The sequence below is a fragment of the Ambystoma mexicanum genome, chromosome 1p (genome assembly GCF_040938575.1).
Source record: "Ambystoma mexicanum isolate Mex_15411 chromosome 1p, UKY_AmexF1_1, whole genome shotgun sequence".
NCBI lineage: Eukaryota > Metazoa > Chordata > Amphibia > Caudata > Ambystomatidae > Ambystoma > Ambystoma mexicanum.
Genome location: NC_090921.1, coordinates 1,361,397,482 through 1,361,417,860, shown reverse-complemented (window position 1 = coordinate 1,361,417,860; position 20,379 = coordinate 1,361,397,482). Strand labels below are relative to the sequence as shown.

At 46.7% G+C, this 20,379-nt stretch overlaps 1 protein-coding gene across 4 annotated transcripts in view; it reads left to right on the top strand.

Annotated features, from left to right (window-relative positions):
* Positions 1-20,379, top strand: part of C1PH16orf78 (chromosome 1p C16orf78 homolog) — a 598,571-nt gene that overhangs the window by 205,139 nt on the left and 373,053 nt on the right. For all 4 annotated transcript variants that reach the window (XM_069649671.1, XM_069649646.1, XM_069649662.1 and 1 more), the window contains one exon: positions 1,478-1,631. In XM_069649671.1, coding sequence (XP_069505772.1) covers positions 1,478-1,631 — 154 coding nt within the window. The remainder of the gene's footprint in view (positions 1-1,477; positions 1,632-20,379) is intronic.

Genomic DNA, 20,379 nt, shown 5'->3' with positions numbered 1-20,379 from the left:
TATGCATACAATATCACCCAACCTATGTTGGTACTCATTTATCGACCTAAGAAGGATAAAAAGGCTTTTTGAAAAAAAGAAAAAAAATTGGATTTTTTTTTTCTTTTTTCTAATTTCTTTCTTCCAAACGGGCCCAGGCATGGCCAGAAACCGGCCCCCACTGCCCAGGGACGATTGTGGCCTGGCCACAGGCCGAGGGACCCATCAGACCCTGGATATATAAACACAGATATTAATGATACATATGGTGATCCATTCTTGTATGAAATGTATATCACATTAGTGAAATCATAACCATATTTTTCATAGTGTACTTAGGAACACTGCTATTTGAGGCCTGTTTTTTCAAGGGGTGAAAGGTTGTGTTTCATCGCTTCCTGGATGTCACATTGGGGTAGGGTCAAATGACATCACTTCTGGTGATGTCATCAGAGGTCAAGGGTCGTGAGGTGAGGGCTGGGCAACTTTTTTGAGGCGGGGGTGGGCCACTTTTTTTGGGTGACCCTACTAGGACGTGATAATCCTCCTCAGGGAGAGTTCCAAAGATTTGCTTTTATCCAGTAGTGTGAGTGACCTCCCTCTAGACAGACAATCGTGTGCGTCGCACACAATACTTTCTAAAAGCAAGCTGCCTCGTGAAGGCTGCGTCTTTCAGATGTGTCTAGCTCTCCCCCCACATCTGCTGGCTTTACAGAAGAAACATTTATTTAAGAGGTCATTAAAACAATGCAGTTATACACCTTTCGAACCCATCACTGTGACACATTCGCTTAGGTCTACGTATTAGCCTCATTAGGTCATTGAGCTCTCGTTAGTTGTATGGACATATTAAAGGTAGTGAGTTGGCAAATGTATGTGTATCATATTTACCCTTTTAACACATAAGTGTCCCACGGTGCTCTGAGCAAAGGGCTGTTTGTCTGCATTCAAAGTATTTATTTTTTTGCAGCTTTGCAAAATGTTTCCCACAAGAAAATTTGTTTAAGTTCTATCAACGCAGTCTTGACGGTAGATTGACAAAGTCAACTAAAATAACACTTTTTGAAACATGCATTCTATCACTCCGTCTGCACTACTCTTGCACACGCTTCTATGACGTAGATGAGTGTGGGATGCCTGCTTTATTGCTCTTGTACTGGCTGCGTTTTGTAAAGCACGGCACACGTAAACTTGATAAAGTATAGCGTGCGATGCTATGAGTAGCTCGAGACGCAAAATGGGGGGAAAAAACTCCTCTGCGAATAGGTCCCTTAAGAACATATTCATAGTGCTTTTCCCGCCGGAACCGAAAGACAGCCTGCGCTGCAAAGGGCCCTCCGAGATCTGACCCACTTCCAAGTTCTTCTACCCCAGACTTACCTTGACAACATGATTTACTTGGTCATTACTTGCAATTTGGTTTTCCTAGCTGCATAGTTTTCACTCTTTACGAGGAGAAATGATCGTTGACTGCACTTCTTGCCGTCTTCTATTACAGCGGCCAAGCGGAATGGACTACCTCAGCAAGCAGGGGGCGGGCGCACAGCCAGGTTCAGTGCAGACCTCTGCCGGAAGCGCAGCAAGTTTGGCATCTGACCATTTACCCAAGTTTGGGAGTTTCCTGCGGCAGCCGACTAAAACAGTGCCTATTGGTAGGTGACGTTTCAACCCAAAGGTCATTTTCTTGTCGCCTGATAATTGTAGTTTTTGAAAGGTGAAATTAATTAATATTCCTGAGCACACTGAGGAGTGTATTTCACGCCTCGTAATCGTATTTCCTGTGCCCTTTTGTCACGACTGTCCTTCCTCTCCATTATACAACCATCCCTACCTCTACCCACCCCACCGCCCCACCCTCTCTCTCGCTCTCTTTCCCTCTTCTTGCCACTTGCTGTACGGGAGTGAACTTTATTTTGCAATCTTTGACCCAGATGGTCATGGGAAGTGACATCACAGGAAGTGAAGCACTGGCTTGGCCTTGTTTTATGAATGGCAGTCTGCTTTCTACCAAAAGCGGTTGGTAGACTGTTTTATATGAATCATAGCCACTTGCCGTCTTCTGGGCAACCTTACCATACTTGCCAACATTCTGTGATCAAAAAGAGGTAGGATTTTTTTTTCAAGTTTCAAAAATAGTCATTAGCAAAATGGTGTCATCGCAGGACATGACATCACACATAATGTGCCCCTGATCAGATTACAAGAAATGTCTAACTGGGATTGTTGGATTTCTTGAGAAATCACATAACGAAGGAGTGACTGAGCACTGTGGTAATCCTTCTTAGTTTTGGCTGTTAAGGGTGTTGTGAGCGCCACCTATGAAGTCAACCATTGGCAAGGACAGTGAAGATAGATATGTGAGACCCATGTGCTATGAAGAAGCACAGCCTGATGGGGGGACTTCATACCCACCCATTCACCACACTTGTCCAGATCACCATTCACACCCATTGAGTGCCCCTCCCTGTGGACAATACACATCGAATTGGATTTGTATGAGCAAGCTTTGTTCTTTTAAGGTGACTTCAAAATAAATGATTAATAAGCAGTCTATTGAAAGGCAATGGATTCATTGCAGCTGTGAACCAGCTCCTAGTGTGAAAAAAATGTCTTGAGCAAGTATGCCCTCAGTCATTTGATTTATAAGGAAGTGTGTGTCCATGCGTCTGTTCCTTGCACTGTATTCCTGTTAGGGGCGAGCATTGGCAAGGCCAACACTGTTGGATCTTTTGTGGACATTATATGGGCATTTGCCAGGCACAGCTATAATGTTCCTAGTTACTAAAATAATTCTCCGTTTGTTAACGTTTTATGGCAGAGAGCAGTACCGGCATGCATATACAGCAGTCAGGAAGTTTGGCTTTGCCATTGCTCGTTTTCGGTAGGCGTGTGGTGCAATGCACAGATATTCTGGGACACACATTTGCTTATAAGCACATCTAACAGTTTTGAGTTTTGTGTAGACATTAGTGGTATTTGCTAGGCACAGCCATAGTGTGCCACAGTATTACCATTTTCCATCTTAAAATGGGCGCTAGCGGCATTATGGGAGCACTTCAAAAGTGCCTGTCACCTGCCTACAGAAAGGCCCAAAAATGTTGCCTTTACATTGCTCTTCATTAAACATTTAGTAGGCAATCGAAATACAAACACAAAACAGGAATGGATGTAACCACATGATGCTTCATTATAGAACCATTCAAACAGCCTAAAACAATACAGATCACAAACCTTACAAGGACAGAGAATAAAGACCCAAAGATAAGTAAATAAGAAAAGAAAATTAGATTATCAGAAGTTGAAGCAAAAGAATTAACAAACACACTTAATAAACATCACTATATATTGTAAGAGGTAGTGGAGTGCTATTGATCAGCCACAGATGTTATCACAGAGGATAGTGTCAGGGCATTCAGTTTACTGTGGTCGGCCATAACCTTATTAATTCATACTTATTCATAAAATGTGCACTCCATCCACACACTAACACGTAAGCAAACACACACACAAACCATAGTATACAACGCACCTCTTTAATACATGGCCATCTAGAAATTAACATATATAGAAAAAATAAAAAAAATATGCCATATATTCTCCTTCCTAAATACTGATGCACTTACCTTTTAGCCTAAAAATCAAGAGTGCCACAATAAACCAGTCATTGTGAAAAAATAAGTCTGTTGCATTCTATTTAGCTCCTGCCATTCGGTCACAGCAAAATAGATCTGTGAAAAAAGCATTTGTTCCTTGCAGGATACTGGCAGGCTTGGACTGGCCTATTGGTGAAAAGGGCACTGCTCGAACCAAAAACTGGAAATGCTATTGTGGGACAGTTTTTGGGTCAAAGTGGGCTACTTTTTTGACCCATGTGTGCCAGTTTGATAAGTTACGTCACTATGTGGCTAGTAGTTGTGGCCATTGTTGCTGAATGCACATTCTTTAAAATGCACCATTTGCAGCACCTTTTTTAGGATTCAGTCTATTGCAAAAGGAATGAATCGGCATTTGCAACTACAGGCCACTTTTCATTGGTGTCTGAAACAGTTCTTATGCCCCAGTCCGACCTTGGGTACTAGGTAGGGTAATTACATTCCAACAAGGAAAGCTTGGCTAGCGTGTTGAAAAAAGTGTATGTTACTTCAACCCACCTCGCCCAGAAAACACTGAATTGTTGTTTTTATTACTATGGATATGAGACGATCCAGCCAGCACGTGAGAGCAAGAGGGGCCACAGTGCTTTTGTGCATACATGGCAATTCCTCGTTTGCTGTAGTCAGAGTCTGTCAGACGTGCGGCCCCATCAATCACTAACAGGAGGTACCAGAAACTAGAGGCTAATGTCATGATGTGGTGTGTCACAGCCTACACCAGCTTAAAAATGTGGTAGGATACGATAGTATAACCCCGTAGGTGGGGAGTCTGAAAAGCAGTAGCTTACCGCCTAAATCTCTAGGGTTGGCAAGTATGCCTTACACACCACACATGCTTTGCAACTGGATGGTCTCCGTCTGTAATGTGACAGGAGGGATAAAACATGATGGCATGAAGGCTGACCAGATCACCGATAGTGGCCTTGATTAATCCAAAGCCTTGCATTCATCACTTTTGTAGTGCAAACAGGCTGCCCAAATGGAAGACGTTGAATTATTGATGTTTCTGCGCTTTCCCCTCCATAATTACATTTCTCATATATCAACCCTTATTTTTCACCTATCCTCAAAATGGCAGTCAACAGAATATGTTTAGTGTAATGTATTAAGTACCTCAGTTGGTTGATGTACATCCTGCAGCAATCTGTGTGCAAGCTGAGGTTCACGTGTCCTGGATTGATATATTGAAATTGAATATTGAAATTGATATTGATATTTTATTTGTGTCGCGCTCATGCACGTCTTTCAGAGCGCGACGAGGCAAGGGAGGGGAACAAGGGAGAACAAAAACAACGATCTTACTAGGCCCAGTGGCATTGAGAATGTGCAAGTGTAGGGCAGAGGGAAGGGGGGTGGAAAGTGCTGAGCATCGGAATGAAAAACAACAAATGGTAGTGCAGCCAGCAAGTGGCTAGTGCTAGGTTTAAGGCACAGACCCGGGGTGTCTGATAAGTGCAGGGAAATGGGGGGACTGTAGGGCTACAGATACAGAACCCAAAAGTGCAAGGGTTGCCAGGAGGCAGTGTGGGCGTGTGGCAGCGTGGGAACTACCTGGGCCTGAAATCAGAGGGTAACCAGGTGCACGATGCCTAAGCAGAACAGATCAGCAGGGGAGATGAGGAGAGAAGGCAGAAGCTATGAGGAAGGTTGTGAGGTGTTTCCGGAGCCGGAGATTGTTCTCCTCAAGTTTTAGAGTGGCAGGGAGGCTGTTCCAGAGGGAGGCCCCAGCCAAAGACAGAGATCTACCCCCAGAATGTTTCTTTAAGAAACAACATACCCTGAGGGAGTTCGAGGCGGGGGAGTGAAGAGCTCGAGAGGGAAGGTATTTGCGGAGGGAGAGTTGAAGTTATTTTGGGCCCAGGCTCCAGAAAGCCTTGTGGACAATGCAAAGGGTCTTGCATTTAATCCTTGCAGCCACTGGGAGCCAATGAAGAGATTTCAGGGCTGGAGAGATACGATCCCAGGGCCTGAGGCCCAGGACAAGTCTTGCAGTACTGTTCAGGATGAGTTGCAAAGGGCAGAGAAGCAGGTAGATTTAGAAAGAGACTGTTGCAGTAATCCAGCCTAGAGAGAACCAGGGCTCGAGATACAATGAGCATCCGTGGGAAGGAGAGGAAAGGCAACTTACCTCTGAGGAGGGGGAATTGGAAGTTTGACTTTTTAGAGACATCAGATATGTGGACAAAAAAGGAAAGCGTGGAGTCAAAGATGACCCTGAGGTTCTTAGCATCGCAGGTGGGGGTAGGAGGAGGGCCAAGGGAGGCCGGCCAGAGAGTGACAGGTAAGGAGGGTGAATGCCTCATGTTGCTTTTAGACCACACTGCCCATAGTTTAATGTGCTTCATGTTGCTTTTAGACCAAACTGCTCCATTAGGATTGTGCCTCATGTTGCTTTTAGACCACACTGCCCATAGTTAAATGTGCCTCACGTTGCTTTTAGACCACACTGCCCATAGTTGAATGTGCCTCATGTTGCTTTTAGACCACACTGTTCCATTATGATTGCGCCTCATGTTGCTTTTAGACCACACTGCTCCTAGTTGAATGTGCCTCATGTTGCTTTTAGACCACACTGCCCATAGTTGAAAGTGCCTCATGTTGCTTTTAGACCACACTGTTCCATTATGATTGCGCCTCATGTTGCTTTTAGACCACACTGCCCATAGTTAAATGTGCCTCACGTTGCTTTTAGACCACACTGCCCATAGTTGAATGTGCCTCATGTTGCTTTTAGACCACACTGTTACATTATGATTGCGCCTCATGTTGCTTTTAGACCACACTGCTCATAGTTGAATGTGCCTCATGTTGTTTTTAGGCCACACTGCCCCATTTTGAACCTGCCCACCGCTGTTTTTTAGGCCACACTGCCCCATTTTTAACCTGCCTACCTCTGTTTTTAGGCCACACTGCCCCATTTTTAACCTGCCTACCTCTGTTTTTAGGCCACACTGCCCCATTTTGAATCTGCCTACCGCTGTTTTTAGGCCACACTGCCCCATTTTGAATCTGGCTACTGCTGTTTTTTAGGCCAAACTGCCCCATTTTGAATCTGCCTACCGCTGTTTTTTAGGCCACACAGCCCCATTTTGAATCTGCCTACTGCTGGCTTTGGGACACTGTACTCAATTTGATTGTGCCCACAACTGTCCCCAGCCCACCCTGCATACAATCATGCCCAACGCTACCTGCAAGCTCTCAGCCGCTCCTACCATGCTGCTCACCCTCCTGGACAACACTTGCTGCTCTCCCACCCTACACCGCACTCCCCCCCCATACCTACTCCGCCAAGCCCCTCCACTAATCCCACTCAACCCACTGCCATGGATACTTCACTAAAAACACACCCATCACTAACAGACACACCCGCTGCATCACCCTGCATCACAACAATGTGTAGACTAGAAAGATTTAGAGCTCACACACTAACTGTGGAATTCAGCACACAACCCTCTCCCATAGCACACAGAAACTATAGACTAAGCTCCCGCTCTATCTTCAAACACACCCCTCGCCCTGAACACTCACACTCATGCAAACAATCACCCACCAACCAAACCAAACCCCACACTGCCACCACACAGGACATATCAAACACCACCACCACCCACACCTCCACTGATAAACTACACACACCTCATATCAAATGTGCTCTCCTCAATGTATGCTCCCTCCCAGCTCATGCATCAGAGATTCACAAACTCATGACCAACAACATTGACCTATTAGCCATCACAGAAACATGGCTACATGAAGCATCAGGCCCGCGTTGCACTTGCACTACCACTAGGCTTCACCATACTCAGACAAGACAGACCTGAACGAGTAGGAGGCGGAGTAGCCATCATCTACAAAGAGAGCATCCAGCTTCGACTTGTTAGTCACTCCTTGACCAGCAACTCTGACCTCCTATCGGCTAAACTCACACTGTCCCCCAACAGCACCATCAATATTCACGTATTATAGCGCCCCCCCAGGCCTCACCATAGACTCTCAGGAAAACATCATCCACATACTCATGTTGGGTGTCCTGACCCACGTTTGAGCTATCATACTGCAACATTTGGTGCTGTGGGCTTAGAAAATCCAAGATGGCCAAAAAGCCCACATGTGCGTCAGAATCCAGGAGAACCACGCAGTTTGTGCGCACACCAAGATGGTCACCCAAGGTGCCACCCATTTTTGCCTATGTTGTGAGCACAGAAGGGCACAGAGCCTAAAACCATTGTAAAAGGGGCAATGCTGATTGCCAAAAGCAACCCATAACTGTTGGGAATTCGTTTTCTTCAGGTCAAACATGGCTAATTTATGGGCACAAAATTATTTTACTGCAGAACTACACCAAGGCCATTTGTTGAACCTGGACAATATACTTCCATGTAATATCTCTTGTTTGAAATGCTTGAATTCAAGACTGATCCAAAAAAATGCATGCAGTACCCGCTTTTGGCTGAGGGCGGCGCTAGCGGTCTAAACTCTGACAGGGAAACTGCATGTCAGGAGTTGCAGGAGAGGCCTTTACATCAAAGGCTGGGAGTTAATTAAAATCTTAACCACATGCTGTTCCCAGAAGACAATCTGATTTAATTAACAGGCCAAAGGCTGGGAAACCTCTCACCTCCAGAGATTCACACTAGGAGTCAGAATCTCACATGACCTCTTGATTGATAGAAGGCAGACTGGCTGGCAGCCTCCTGGAGACCACACAATAGGCTCTTGCACTTGAATAGAATATGCTGATGTTGACCTTTGACTGTACACAAAGAGCTCCCAGCAGAATACACATGTGATCACTGACCCACCCAAGTCTTGGAGGCGGACTCCAACAGTCTGAGAACTGAATTGAAAGCAAAATATATATTTTACAGAAACACTGATAACTCTTTGTAATCAAATGACAGGAATGTATAACTTTGAGAGCCTTAATTTAAAAAATGTACCTTCGATTCAAGCCCAAACTCCAATTTGTGTGATGTTCTGGGGCAAAACCCTGCTATTTATGGATACTACAGACTCTGTGTTTAAGCTAGAGACATGGGAATTTACTGGAGTATGTATGGACAGGCCGTGTATATGTGTATAATTTTTAATGAAAAACCAATATTGTAAAACCAGTTAAAAAAACGCAAAATGTTGCCGTTTCTGAATGCAAGCTCTTAGAAACATCAGAGTTTGAACAGAGTATACCTCATGTGATACGTGATGGGTGCATGTAATTTCAAACCACTGTGTATCTATGAAATATGTCTTTAGGTCAAATATAGATTTGTGGGCAAACTGACCAGGGGAGGATCCTCTGACCCATAAAACCTACAGCATCACTCTGACTCACATTTCCTTCCCCTAATCATGGGAGAGGGGAGAATTGGGCCAATGACAAGTAGAAAGGGGCAGGCTTAGCTAGGCCCAGGCACACACCCACTTTCAAAACACATAAAAAGAGACTGCTGGGACAGGTAGAGACATTCAATTCCATTTGCTGCAGAGCATGCTGACCGACGACTTCACATCCAGAGATCCTACACTTAGACTTCCAAGCTAAACAGAGACTACAGAACTTTGAACCAAGAAGGTCCACTGCAAGCAAAAGTATTTGTCAGCAGGCCCAAAAATCATTTGCAGACTATTCACAGCCGGACCCAGCTGTTGATTCTGGCCTAAAACCCCGTGCCAGAAAAATCCAGAAGCAGTGCTGTACCCAGAGAAAGCAGAGCAGTATCCAGAACCAGAGGCCAGAGATCCAGAGTGACCCAGACCGCTGTTAGCAGAACCAGAGAGCTGATCCAGATCACTGTGAAGTGCCGAGACCAGAACCGGAGTCCAGTCCAAAACCTGACCAGATCCGTGGCGAGGCCTATTTCAAAAATATATTGTGAGTACCTAGCAGAACTGTGCAGAACCAATCTCTTAGTTAAAATAATCTAATCCAAACTATTTTAATCTAACCAGAACTGCCTCCTAGAAGTTGTCACTTGTTATTTTGCAAAGCTGTCACCTGTCATTTTCTAGCTGCAAGCTGTAACCTGTCGCTTTGAACTTTTAAAATTTCAAATCCGAAAAACAACCTTCACAAAATCGTTCATAACTGCGTAACCGTTTGGGCTAGGAACTTGGTTTCCTCTGAAAGCTTGGAATCTTACCTTTCCAACAAGCCTAGAACCGACTTCCTACTCCTTATACTTTCTCCGCAATCACGATTCACGCATTCGCGAATTTTGCCGCGATTTGGCCCGATTTCTTTACTGTAAAAATCAGCAGTTTTTGCCTGAACTGCTCAAATTTCGTTTGCCTCTTAAGAACCATCCCTGAATCATTGCTAGAGCGAGCCTCAACTCATATTAACTAGATACCACTCACCCTGAACCTCCTGAAGGGAATTAAAAGCATTTTCAGCATATTTCTCACTGCATTGTCACCATATTCAAAGCATTTTGCCTGTGTTTCAAAACTCCTATTGTTGTATAAGCTGCTGAGGGGGAATTGAACTGAATTCTATTTGATTGCATTTCTACGAACTGTGTGCTCTCCTCTCCATTTCCTTACATTGCATAAGGGGGGGGGGTGGATTGCCAGAGAAAAGTGATTACATTGTTTTGTTGAAATCATATTGAGTATTTTCTGTATTGCATTTTCATTCAACATTGCATCCATCTGAAACTAGATAAAGCATTCTCTACCACCTTATTCTTCTGTTCCTATTCCCAAGCGTGCTACCTCATCTTTTATACTACTCCTGGGTAATCAAATCAGTTTATTAGTAGAACATTACCCATTGTTGTTACTTGCTCATGTTCTGAAGTGTGATATTAATTATTAATTTATTATAAAGTGTGATATATATATATTGTTTACATTCTCAAATAAACCGTTTAAACTTGCAAAACAGAACTACTTCTTGGCTCAGTGGGGTCAGGGGGGTTCCAAGAGAGGGGTGTTATATAGGGGTAGTCATCCAGAACTCATGAACTGGACATAAAGATATATCAATAAGGGTTTCCATTCAGTATCCCAGACTAGGCATTGACTTAGCTGTAGTGCTGGATTGAATCCTCTTACAAATTGGGGGCTCGAGCCGGACGTCTGGGTTAGATCTATCACTTGTGCAGATTAATACAGTGTGCCAGCTGACCAGATACACATATCCGGTCGGATCACCACGCTGTGTTACGCTGTAAAGCACTCCTCAAAGGAACGCTCTAAGGAAAAGGTCTGTTTTGCAAAAATAAAATACAAACTTCTGTAAGTCAGGAAGGAACTCAAATTCCAGAATGACGACACTGGTAGACATCAGAATAGCCAGAGAGCACTTCTTACATAAGCTATTTGTGAGAGGTGAGTGGGCTCATCAGGACCAAACGGTCTGGTTGCAGGCAATCGCACAACAGGTCACTGAAACAGGGTCAGATATATGGGGAGATCAGGGTCCCCTACATGTGGCCCTGAGTGAACTATACATGGCCCCTAAGGCTAAGGATGAGCACAACAAGATTGCCAGGGTAGCGACATATTTATATTTACATATGGGAGCTATGCAGGACAAATGTGCTGAAGGCCAAGATCTGGCGAGTAGGCAACTGCTGGCATTACAGAAGGCCCAATCTGATCTGGACTCTTCTGAGCAGAGGCTGCTCAGGAGCCAGGAGTCAGAAAATGACAGCAGACGGTACATCACTAAAATAAAGGAGGATATGGATGTGCTACAACAGGAAAAGGCGGACCAGGATACCAGATTTCTGGCCTTGCAGAAGGAGTACCAAGAAGGTTTGGACTCCCTACTGCAGAGCCAGAAAAAGCTGGAGCAACAGTTAGACTTCAATAGGGCATGTGCTGAGCAGGTAGACACCCTGCAAAGCCACCTAGATAGGGAGAAGGCAGAGAGCAATAAACTGATTTTGAAAGATCTGGATACCCAGGCAGAGTTTGACCAGGAGCGCCAGAAAACTGGTGCCTTCCAAAGGCAAAGGGACGACCTGGCGGCACAGATGCAGGCTCTTAGTCAGGAAAGGGATACATTAGGCCAGGAAGTCTGCCACTTAAAAAGGAAAATGAAAGAAAATCACCTGGCCCTCCAGGGACTGGGTGACCTCCAAAAAGAACACCAGAACTTGTTAGAGCACACCAGGAGGGTGGAGGATGCTCTGGCAAGAAAGGAGCAGGCCAATAGGGACACAGCTCAGGAGGTAACCCTCCTGCAGCAGAGACTGGCCCAGTACTCCAGGACCAATCAGGAGGCACAGAGAGAAAATGAGGCTCTCTTTCAGCACAATGATAGGCTCCAACAACAGGTAGCGATGCAGGAGCGACTGATAGAGTCTAGTAAGGCCTAAACTGAGGAACTGAAAGCGCAGACTCTTGCATTGCAACAGGGAGCAGGGGCGGATAGAGACCAGGTTCGCTGGGAAAGGGAAACTCCTGAGCATAACCTCAGGAGCCCTAGTACCAAAGGCCTTTATCTCTCTCAGTCCCTGGACTCTGCCACCCCCATGTCCTCTGGCGCACCTGAGCACCGGGCCACAGGGATGGCAGATTACTATCCAGCCAGAAGCATGGGGCTCATAGGCCAGTACCTCCCAGGAATGGATGGGTGGGCATCCGGGTATGGGCACCCAAGCACAGTGCAATTTAGTGGGGAACCCCAGGAGAATAGGCCCATTAAGGGCATCCTGAAAACTTCTGCCCAGTTAGGTCAGTGGGGGGGTACCCATCAAATCCTGGCAGCAAGGAGGAATCTGAAGACTCCTCTGAACGGCGCAGGACACAGGAGACCAGGTCCCCGCATTCTGCCAGCCATTCCCAGGCTCGCAGAATCCGGGAAAACCTGGAAGATCAGACAGGAACCTCTGGGAGCAGTGCCTCTGAGTCAGAGGATGAATGGACCAGGGTTACCCGAACCAAAAAGGCCAATAAGGCAAAAAGGGCCTTGCTTAAGGACCCATTGAAACAGATTAAGGCAATCAGGAGTGTCATCACGCCTTATCATAAGAACGCCAAGTACTCTGTTTGGGAACACTTGGAGCTCTAGGAGCAAATGATGGAGACTTTTCATTTGAAGGACAGCCAAAGCTGTATCCAATATGTAAAGTGGACATTCTCCCCAGAGTACTCCAGTTTCTTTGCGGGGCTGGAGGACCAAAATCATTCAAGGTGGTCCACCTATAGGGCGGCCATATTAAAACATTTTTCTGTTCACAGAAATCCCCAAGAGGCTCGCAAGGCAGCCTACAATTTGCAGTGTGGGGAGGATCAGGCCCCACAAGAGTCTGTACAAGAATTAAAGCGTGCTTTTGCGCAGACCACCAGAAGGGTGGCACAGACAGCAGAGAATTTATCAATACTTTTTTCCATGCCTTGCCCAAATACATCATGACCCAGCTCGTGAGAGATTTTCACGAGAAAAGATCTTTATACTGGGTCATTGAACAGGCTACCCGGATCTATGAGGTGCAGAAGCCTATCGAAAATAAAAATAACGCGCCGAAAAACCCCAAAACCAACAGCACCCCTGCTGCTGCCAAGGTGGCAGAGGTAAAGGTCGCCCCCGTTTTAGATTTGGAGATGGGGGGCCTAAAAACCTGCCTGCACCAAATAATTCACAGCCCAGAAGGCCCTCGGGCCAGTCACAGACAGGGAGTCGAGGAGGTAGTCCCACAAATGGGGTCCCCCGCTCCCCTGACTATGTAAGTCCCCGCTACAAGGGAAACCGACCAATCCTGGGTTATGTGTGGACTCCTCCAGCCCAAGGGGGGGGATCCAGCCAAGCACCTGACCCGGGGAACTTCCCTCCTAACTTCCCCCAGGAGGGCAAAAATTCTCCAAATCCTGGGCAGAATTTTTTCCCCAGGTATCCACCCAATTTCCAGCCCCAAAATCCTCCACCCTTCTTTCCCCAATTCCCTGAGCCCAGACAACCTAATCCGGGAGAGGGGAGGCCAAGGGTGGAGGGGTACCAAAATCTTCCCAACCAAGGGTACTACCAGAGAAGGGATAACTACCCTTCCCGGGATCAGCCCAGGGGAGAAAATAGAGCCCCGTATCAGCCTGAGCGGGTTTCCCAGTTAGAGCGCCAGGTCCAAAATATGGCACGGGATCTGGGTCACATACTGAGGGCTCAACAGAACCCTCAGATGAGCATGCCACCGCAGAATGCCCCAAACTCTGGACCTGGTGCTCCAGAACAATGACGGGGCAGCACCCCGATAAGACACCGGTTCCCAGGGAGGAGGCACAAGGGGAAGGGGGGTGTAAAGCCTTGGAGGAAGCTTCCTTCCCAACTTGTAAACAGCCTCTGGAAAACCAGGAACCGGAAACAAAATCTCCTGCCCCTGAAAGCCTGCCTTCCAAGGAGCAGAGGGGGGGTAGGAGAAACAAAGGACCCAAACAGACCCACTTTGTGGAGGAGGTACAGGTCTTCCAATTTGAGGGAGAGGGATCCTCAGAAGATCCTGGGAAAAGGATCTTCTCCTTCAGAGATGGGGGAACTCCTCCCAAGGAAAAATGGGTCCCAAGGGATGCCAATTCAGACTGGGGAGATATGGAGACTGAGCTACCGCCGCCCATCATCTCATCCCAGAACACACAATACCAAAATCCCCTGGTTCAAACCCATCCTGATGACTGCCTCCAAAAAGGGCGGGGCGGCCCAGAACCGGAACCAGGGGAACCCACAATGGCTCTGATCTCCAGTTGCCAACTTTTTCTTTCAGATTCCCAAGGCTCTCCACAGAATTCTGCCCAAATCTCTTCTCTCGCCATGTCCAAAACCAGAAAGTTAGCCCACCAGTTGTCCAAAAATGTGCATTATCTGTGCCCCCTTGAGGAGAAGGAGGGAAGATACTATGCCCCGGTACAAGTACAGGGGCAGGGTACAAGTTTGGCACTGGTGGACACTGGATCCCAAGCTACCCTTCTGTCCAAAAGGGCCTTTGAGGAACTAAATGCAGGAAGGGGGGAGAATTACCGAATTCCTCTTACCTCTTTTCCCGGACAACTGCAGAACTTTGACGGGAAGGAAATTCCCGTTGAGGGGACTGCAGACTTGGACATTAAAATTGGGCGACACAAGGTGAAACACCCGGTCATAGTAGTGACTCCTGAGGGCACCCCTTGTTTACTAGGGAATGACCTCCTGAGAAGATTGTCACCCCTAATAGATTGTGTAAACAAGGTCCTCTGGACCCAGACTAGCCGACCAATAAAATTAAAACAGAGTGTCAACCATGTTAGTTTAAACGGCACCTGCCACATGGTTGAACAAAAATCTGACGAAGTAGAATTTCACTTCCGGAACAACCAAATTCCAGACGTGACAGTAATAGCAGTAGGACAACAGACTGGTGATGGGGGGTCCTCTCTATTTCTGAAAATCAACCTTCCTTCCAGTTTAAGGTGGTATTCCACACTGGAAGGAAACACCCTGAAATTCTTTACTAATCCACAATCAGAAACTCTCACTCCTATACTCCAGAAAGATGTGAAGCCAGCTCCGAGCCTGGCTGATATTCAGCAAGTTGGAGAGCAGTTTTTCATCCCTGTTCAGTTAAATGATGGGAAGGACTCTGTTCTCGCTCGAGTGTACGTGAACAATGGTAAGAGCTTCATCAGCGAAGCCATGTTCCGCCAACTCCCAAAAGATCCAGCCATTCCCACATTTAAAAGGATAGACAAATGGGAAATGGACCTGGAAGCACCCAATTCCAAACATCTCCTGCCAAGCAGGTGTATGCTCAAAATCTCCATTGGCAACAAGAGCATAGTCCACAATTGTTGGGTCGTGCGAGACGTCACTGCCGCTTTTTACTTAGGCAGTGACATTCTCAATCGCTTTGCCATTAGTTTGGACCTAATAAACTTCAAAGCTTGGTCCCGATTAGCGGATAATCCCATGGGCTTTGATGATCCAGAAAAAGCATTTAGGTCAGCTCAATTGCTACCTTATGCAGTTGAAATTCAGATTAAAGAGGAAGTCACCATCCCAGAAAGGACCCGACAATTCTCCCTGGAACTGAAAGTTAAAAGAGGACAATATTTGCAAAACCCTGATGCTTATATACATCTAAATGCTTCTCTCCAACAGCAAGGGTTGGGGGTAAACCCAACTCCATTAGTCAACATAGAACATGACACCATTCCAATAGAGGTGGATAACCTCGACTTAAAGAGTATTACTCTAGCCGCAGGCACCATTATTGGAATGGCGGTTGATGACCGACATTTTTCCATTGATCTAGGAAATGAACTGTTAGGACCAATCCCCAAGGACTGTTTTGACAGGGACAGTGAGGGCAATACAACACCAGACAGGATTTTTACCCGGCATGGGGGGAACTTCCTGGTGTACACTTCCTGCCCCTATGGTAAGGAAGATGTGACTTGTGACTTCAGGAGGGATGAGGTGATTTTCCAGGTCTATGAGGGTTGCCTTTCCCACCTGAGGCCTCCAGTCCAAATCAGCACTCTGACCAGTGACTTCTCCACCCAGCTGGAGGAGGCCGCTGAGATAGCCAAACCAGAAGTCTTTCCAGGCTTCAGGCAGATGGTGGAAGAGAGAGTCAACCTAGCTGATGCCTGTGTGACTCTGGAACAGAAGCAAAAGTTGAAACAAGTTTTCTTGGATTTCCAAGATCTCTTTGCGGTAGACTCATATGACTGTGGCCGCACCGAGATCCTCACAACAACAATCCCCATGGACCCTGGCATGACTCCAGTGTTTGTGAAGCAATATCGCTTGCCTCTCGCATCAATGGAGTCCCTTACTGAAATAAATAAGAACCTTGAGTCCCGGGGAATAATCTGTCCAATACACAGCACCTTCAATAATCCGGTGCTGGGAATATTGAAGCCAAACGGCCAGTGGAGACTCTGCGCCGACCTTAGGGAGCTCAACAAACGGGTCCATACTTCCCGATGGCCTCTGCCCTACATTGACCAAGGGCTGGCCCAGATCCAGGGGTCACAGGTATTCACTGCAATAGACCTGACAAATGGATACTGGACCGTGCCTGTCAGTAGGGAGGACCAATACAAACTGGCTTTTACCTTTGGGGGCCAGCAGTACACATGGACCCAGACTCCCTTCGGATACCTCAACTCCGGCAATGAATTCAACATTTTCCTACACAAGGCCATGCCCGACCTGGGTGCAAGGGGTAACCTGGCTTATGTAGATGATGTCCTCATCAAAAGTTCATCTGTGGAGGAACACATAGCGGAGATCTGTTATGTTCTGACCCAGTTGAGGGCCGCCGGAGCAAAACTTTCCTTTCAGAAAGCACAGTGGTGTAGAACCCGTGTTAATTTCTTGGGGCATGAGATTACTCCTCAGGGTCTCTGTCCCCAGGAAAAGAAGGTGGAAGCACTCCAGAAACTGAAAGACCCCACAACTCTGCGGGAACTAAGGAGCCTCCTTGGACTGACTAATTACAGCAGAAAGTTCGTTGAGGGCTACGCAGAGATCACCAGACCCCCGATTCATCTCCTGAAGGGGGGGTCAAGTGGGAATGGGGTCCAGAACAAGCCGAGGCAGTAAAACAACTCAAAAGAAGCCTCTCACAAGCGCCTTGCCTAGCTTACCCTGTCAGAAACAAGGAGTTCTTCCTGGAGACAGGGTTCTCTAATACGTGCTTGACGGCAGTATTATACCAAAAGCATGACAAGGTCAATAAAGTAATCTCCTATGCGAGCAAAACTTTATCCTCTGTGGAGGAAAAATTCAACGATTGTGAGAAGGCACTCCTGGCAACGGTGTGGGCATTGAAGAATTACCGCCCGTTTATCCAGGGGGAACACATCATAGTGGAGACTCCACACCAGCCTCTGCAACATCTCCAAAGTGATAGAATCCGGGCCGGAAATGTGAGTAATTCCCGAATTACTTCCTGGATTCTGTCAATGCAAGGCTTTCCTGTGGAGGTCAGATATGGCCAAAACAAGAAGAGTCCCCTCGCGCAAGGTCTGGCTGACTTGCATGATTGTGCCAGAGAAAACTGTCTCGAGGACGAAAGTCTAAAAATCAAGGACAACACGGAGGCATACCTTAATTCCCCACACAAAGTCTTTGAAGAGGACAAGTGTGAGGGAATGCCCACTGTCTATGTGGATGGATGCTCTTACCATGTTGACAACGACGGGGAGAAAGAACTGGTGGCTGGCGTAGGGAATGCATGGGTGAAGGAGTTCCCAGAACCCTCCGCTGGATACAAAATTGGTCCCCAAAGTAGTCAGGTGGCAGAATTGATGGCTGTGCATCAGGCCATCCTCACTGCTGTCCAGCATCAACTCCACAAACTGGTCATAATCACAGATTCTGATTATGTACGGAACGGGTTTGTGGAGCACCTGGTTAATTGGAAAACCAGAGGCATGTTATGTGCTAACAACAAACCCTTGAAACATGGGAAGTTGATCCAAAACATTGATGATCTGGTCACATCGAATGGGATGACCATCTACTGGAAAAAGATCAAGGGTCATTCCAAAGTAGAGGGACCAGACAAAACTGGTAATGCCTTAGCTGATCAGCTGGCCAAAACCGGGGCCATCCAAGAGGATCTAATTGAGATTGAGTCCCAGTTGGGGGAAATCCAGGTCACTGCTATCACTAGGTCCCAGACAAATGCTCACAATGATCTTTCAACTGCCCAATGGAGCAAGGAGACCCCTGATGCTGATTTGATTACAGCTCAGAAGGGGCATCCAATTATTGGTACGTTTTACCAACACCTTGAGGACCCTGAGAACTTTCCCCTGATGGATACCGATTACCTTGGGAAAGAGGACCTAAGAGTGTTGATGAAATGTCCAAAAATGTTCCGGATCCAAGACGGTTTGCTGGTAAGGAAATCCAAAGCTGGCCACGATCAGTGGGTGGTTCCTACCTCATTCCGAAGCCTGATGTTAAGTCACGCCCATGATGCGGCCACCGCCGGTCATAGGGGGTTTCACACAACACTGGAAATCTTAAGAGAGGTTGCATACTGGCCACACATGGGGCTGTACCTCGACCAATACTTGAAGGGGTGTCTTGTGTGTGCACAATTTCAGCCAACATCCCTCACACACCGGGCACCTCTCCAAAAGAGGGGAATGACACTGCCATGGTCAGATTTGCAAATCGACTTTGTAGGCCCTGTGATTCGCTCGTCTAGAGGATACAAGAACATGTTGACCGTTACATGCTTGTTTACCAAGTGGGTGGAATGTCTCCCAGCCCCAAATTGCAAGGCAGAAACAGCAGCTGCCCTGATGATTAACCACATCTTTTCCCGTTTTGGTCTACCTCTAAGGATTGAGTCAGACAGGGGTAGCCACTTCACCATTGAAGTAATGACAAAGATGTGGGAGATACTGGGGGTCAAGAGAAAGCTACACATTGCTTACAGGCCAGCTTCTTCTGGAGCAGTGGAACGCTACAACCAGACAATTGTGAGCATCTTAAAAAAGTTTGTGGCAGATTCTGGGCCAAGTTGGGATATCCGATTACCTCTGGTCCTAATGGCCATCAGATCTACCCCTTCATCTGCAACCAAAATGTCACCATTTGAGTTGATGACTGGACGCAAGATGGTGCTTCCTCAGCATTTGCTCTACAGGACCCAAGAGCAGACCTTAATAAATGCCTCCACTACTCATGAGTATGTGGAGAATTTAAGGAAACACCTTCAACATGCTTTTGTCTATGCCCAGCGGAATCTAGAAAGATCAGCTGAGAGTATGAAGACCCACTATGACCTAAAAACTTCCAGGAAGGAATATCAGGTAGGGGACCGGGTCTATCTATACAATTTCCAAAGGAACCAGGCCAAACAGTGAAAATTCTTGCCTACATGGAAGGGACCGTTTGAGATTATAGACAAGATCTCCCCTGTGGCCTACAAGATCCGCATCCCCAAAGGCGGTTTGGCAGAGGGAGAAGACAAGTGGGTCCACATAAACCAGTTGAAGTGTTGCCATCCCAGGCACACTTTGCAGCAACTGGAGGAGTCCTCGGTAATCCAAGAGGGTACCGCTCCAGAGTAATTCAATTCCAACCCTAAAAGATCCTACATATAGCCTATCAAATTCTGTGTTTCTCAAGTTTATGTGTTCCTGTCTAATTTAAAAAAATGTGCATGTTCATATCTGTTGAGTTCTAAAATATATATGCCACCCCACTATATCAATGGTGGGGGAGAAATGTCCATGAATAGGTATTGCCGCTCTTCCTTTGTCGTCCTAGGAGAAAGAAAACTTGGGGACTGGCCAAGGAGGACGATCCGGAGACCGGGAGCAGAGACGCAAGGGGCCCGGGATACCGCCCAATATTCCCATCAGGACCGGCGAGGAGAACCAATCAATCAGTACTGGATGGAGGAAAAGATGCTGAACTGTGCCATTTGCAGAATTGGGAGAAGATTATGCGGTCATACCAGTACATGGGTCAAAACACTCTTTGCACCCGACTCCCCATCGACTCAGATTTAAAGTGCAGTCGGGTGGGGGGGCTTTGTTGGGTGTCCTGACCCACGTTTGAGCTATCATACTGCAACATTTGGTGCTGTGGGCTTAGAAAATCCAAGATGGCCAAAAAGCCCACATGTGCGTCAGAATCCAGGAGAACCATGCAGTTTGTGCGCACACCAAGATGGTCACCCAAGGTGCCACCCATTTTTGCCTATGTTGTGAGCACAGAAGGGCACAGAGCCTAAAACCATTGTAAAAGGGGCAATGCTGATTGCCAAAAGCAACCCATAACTGTTGGGAATTCGTTTTC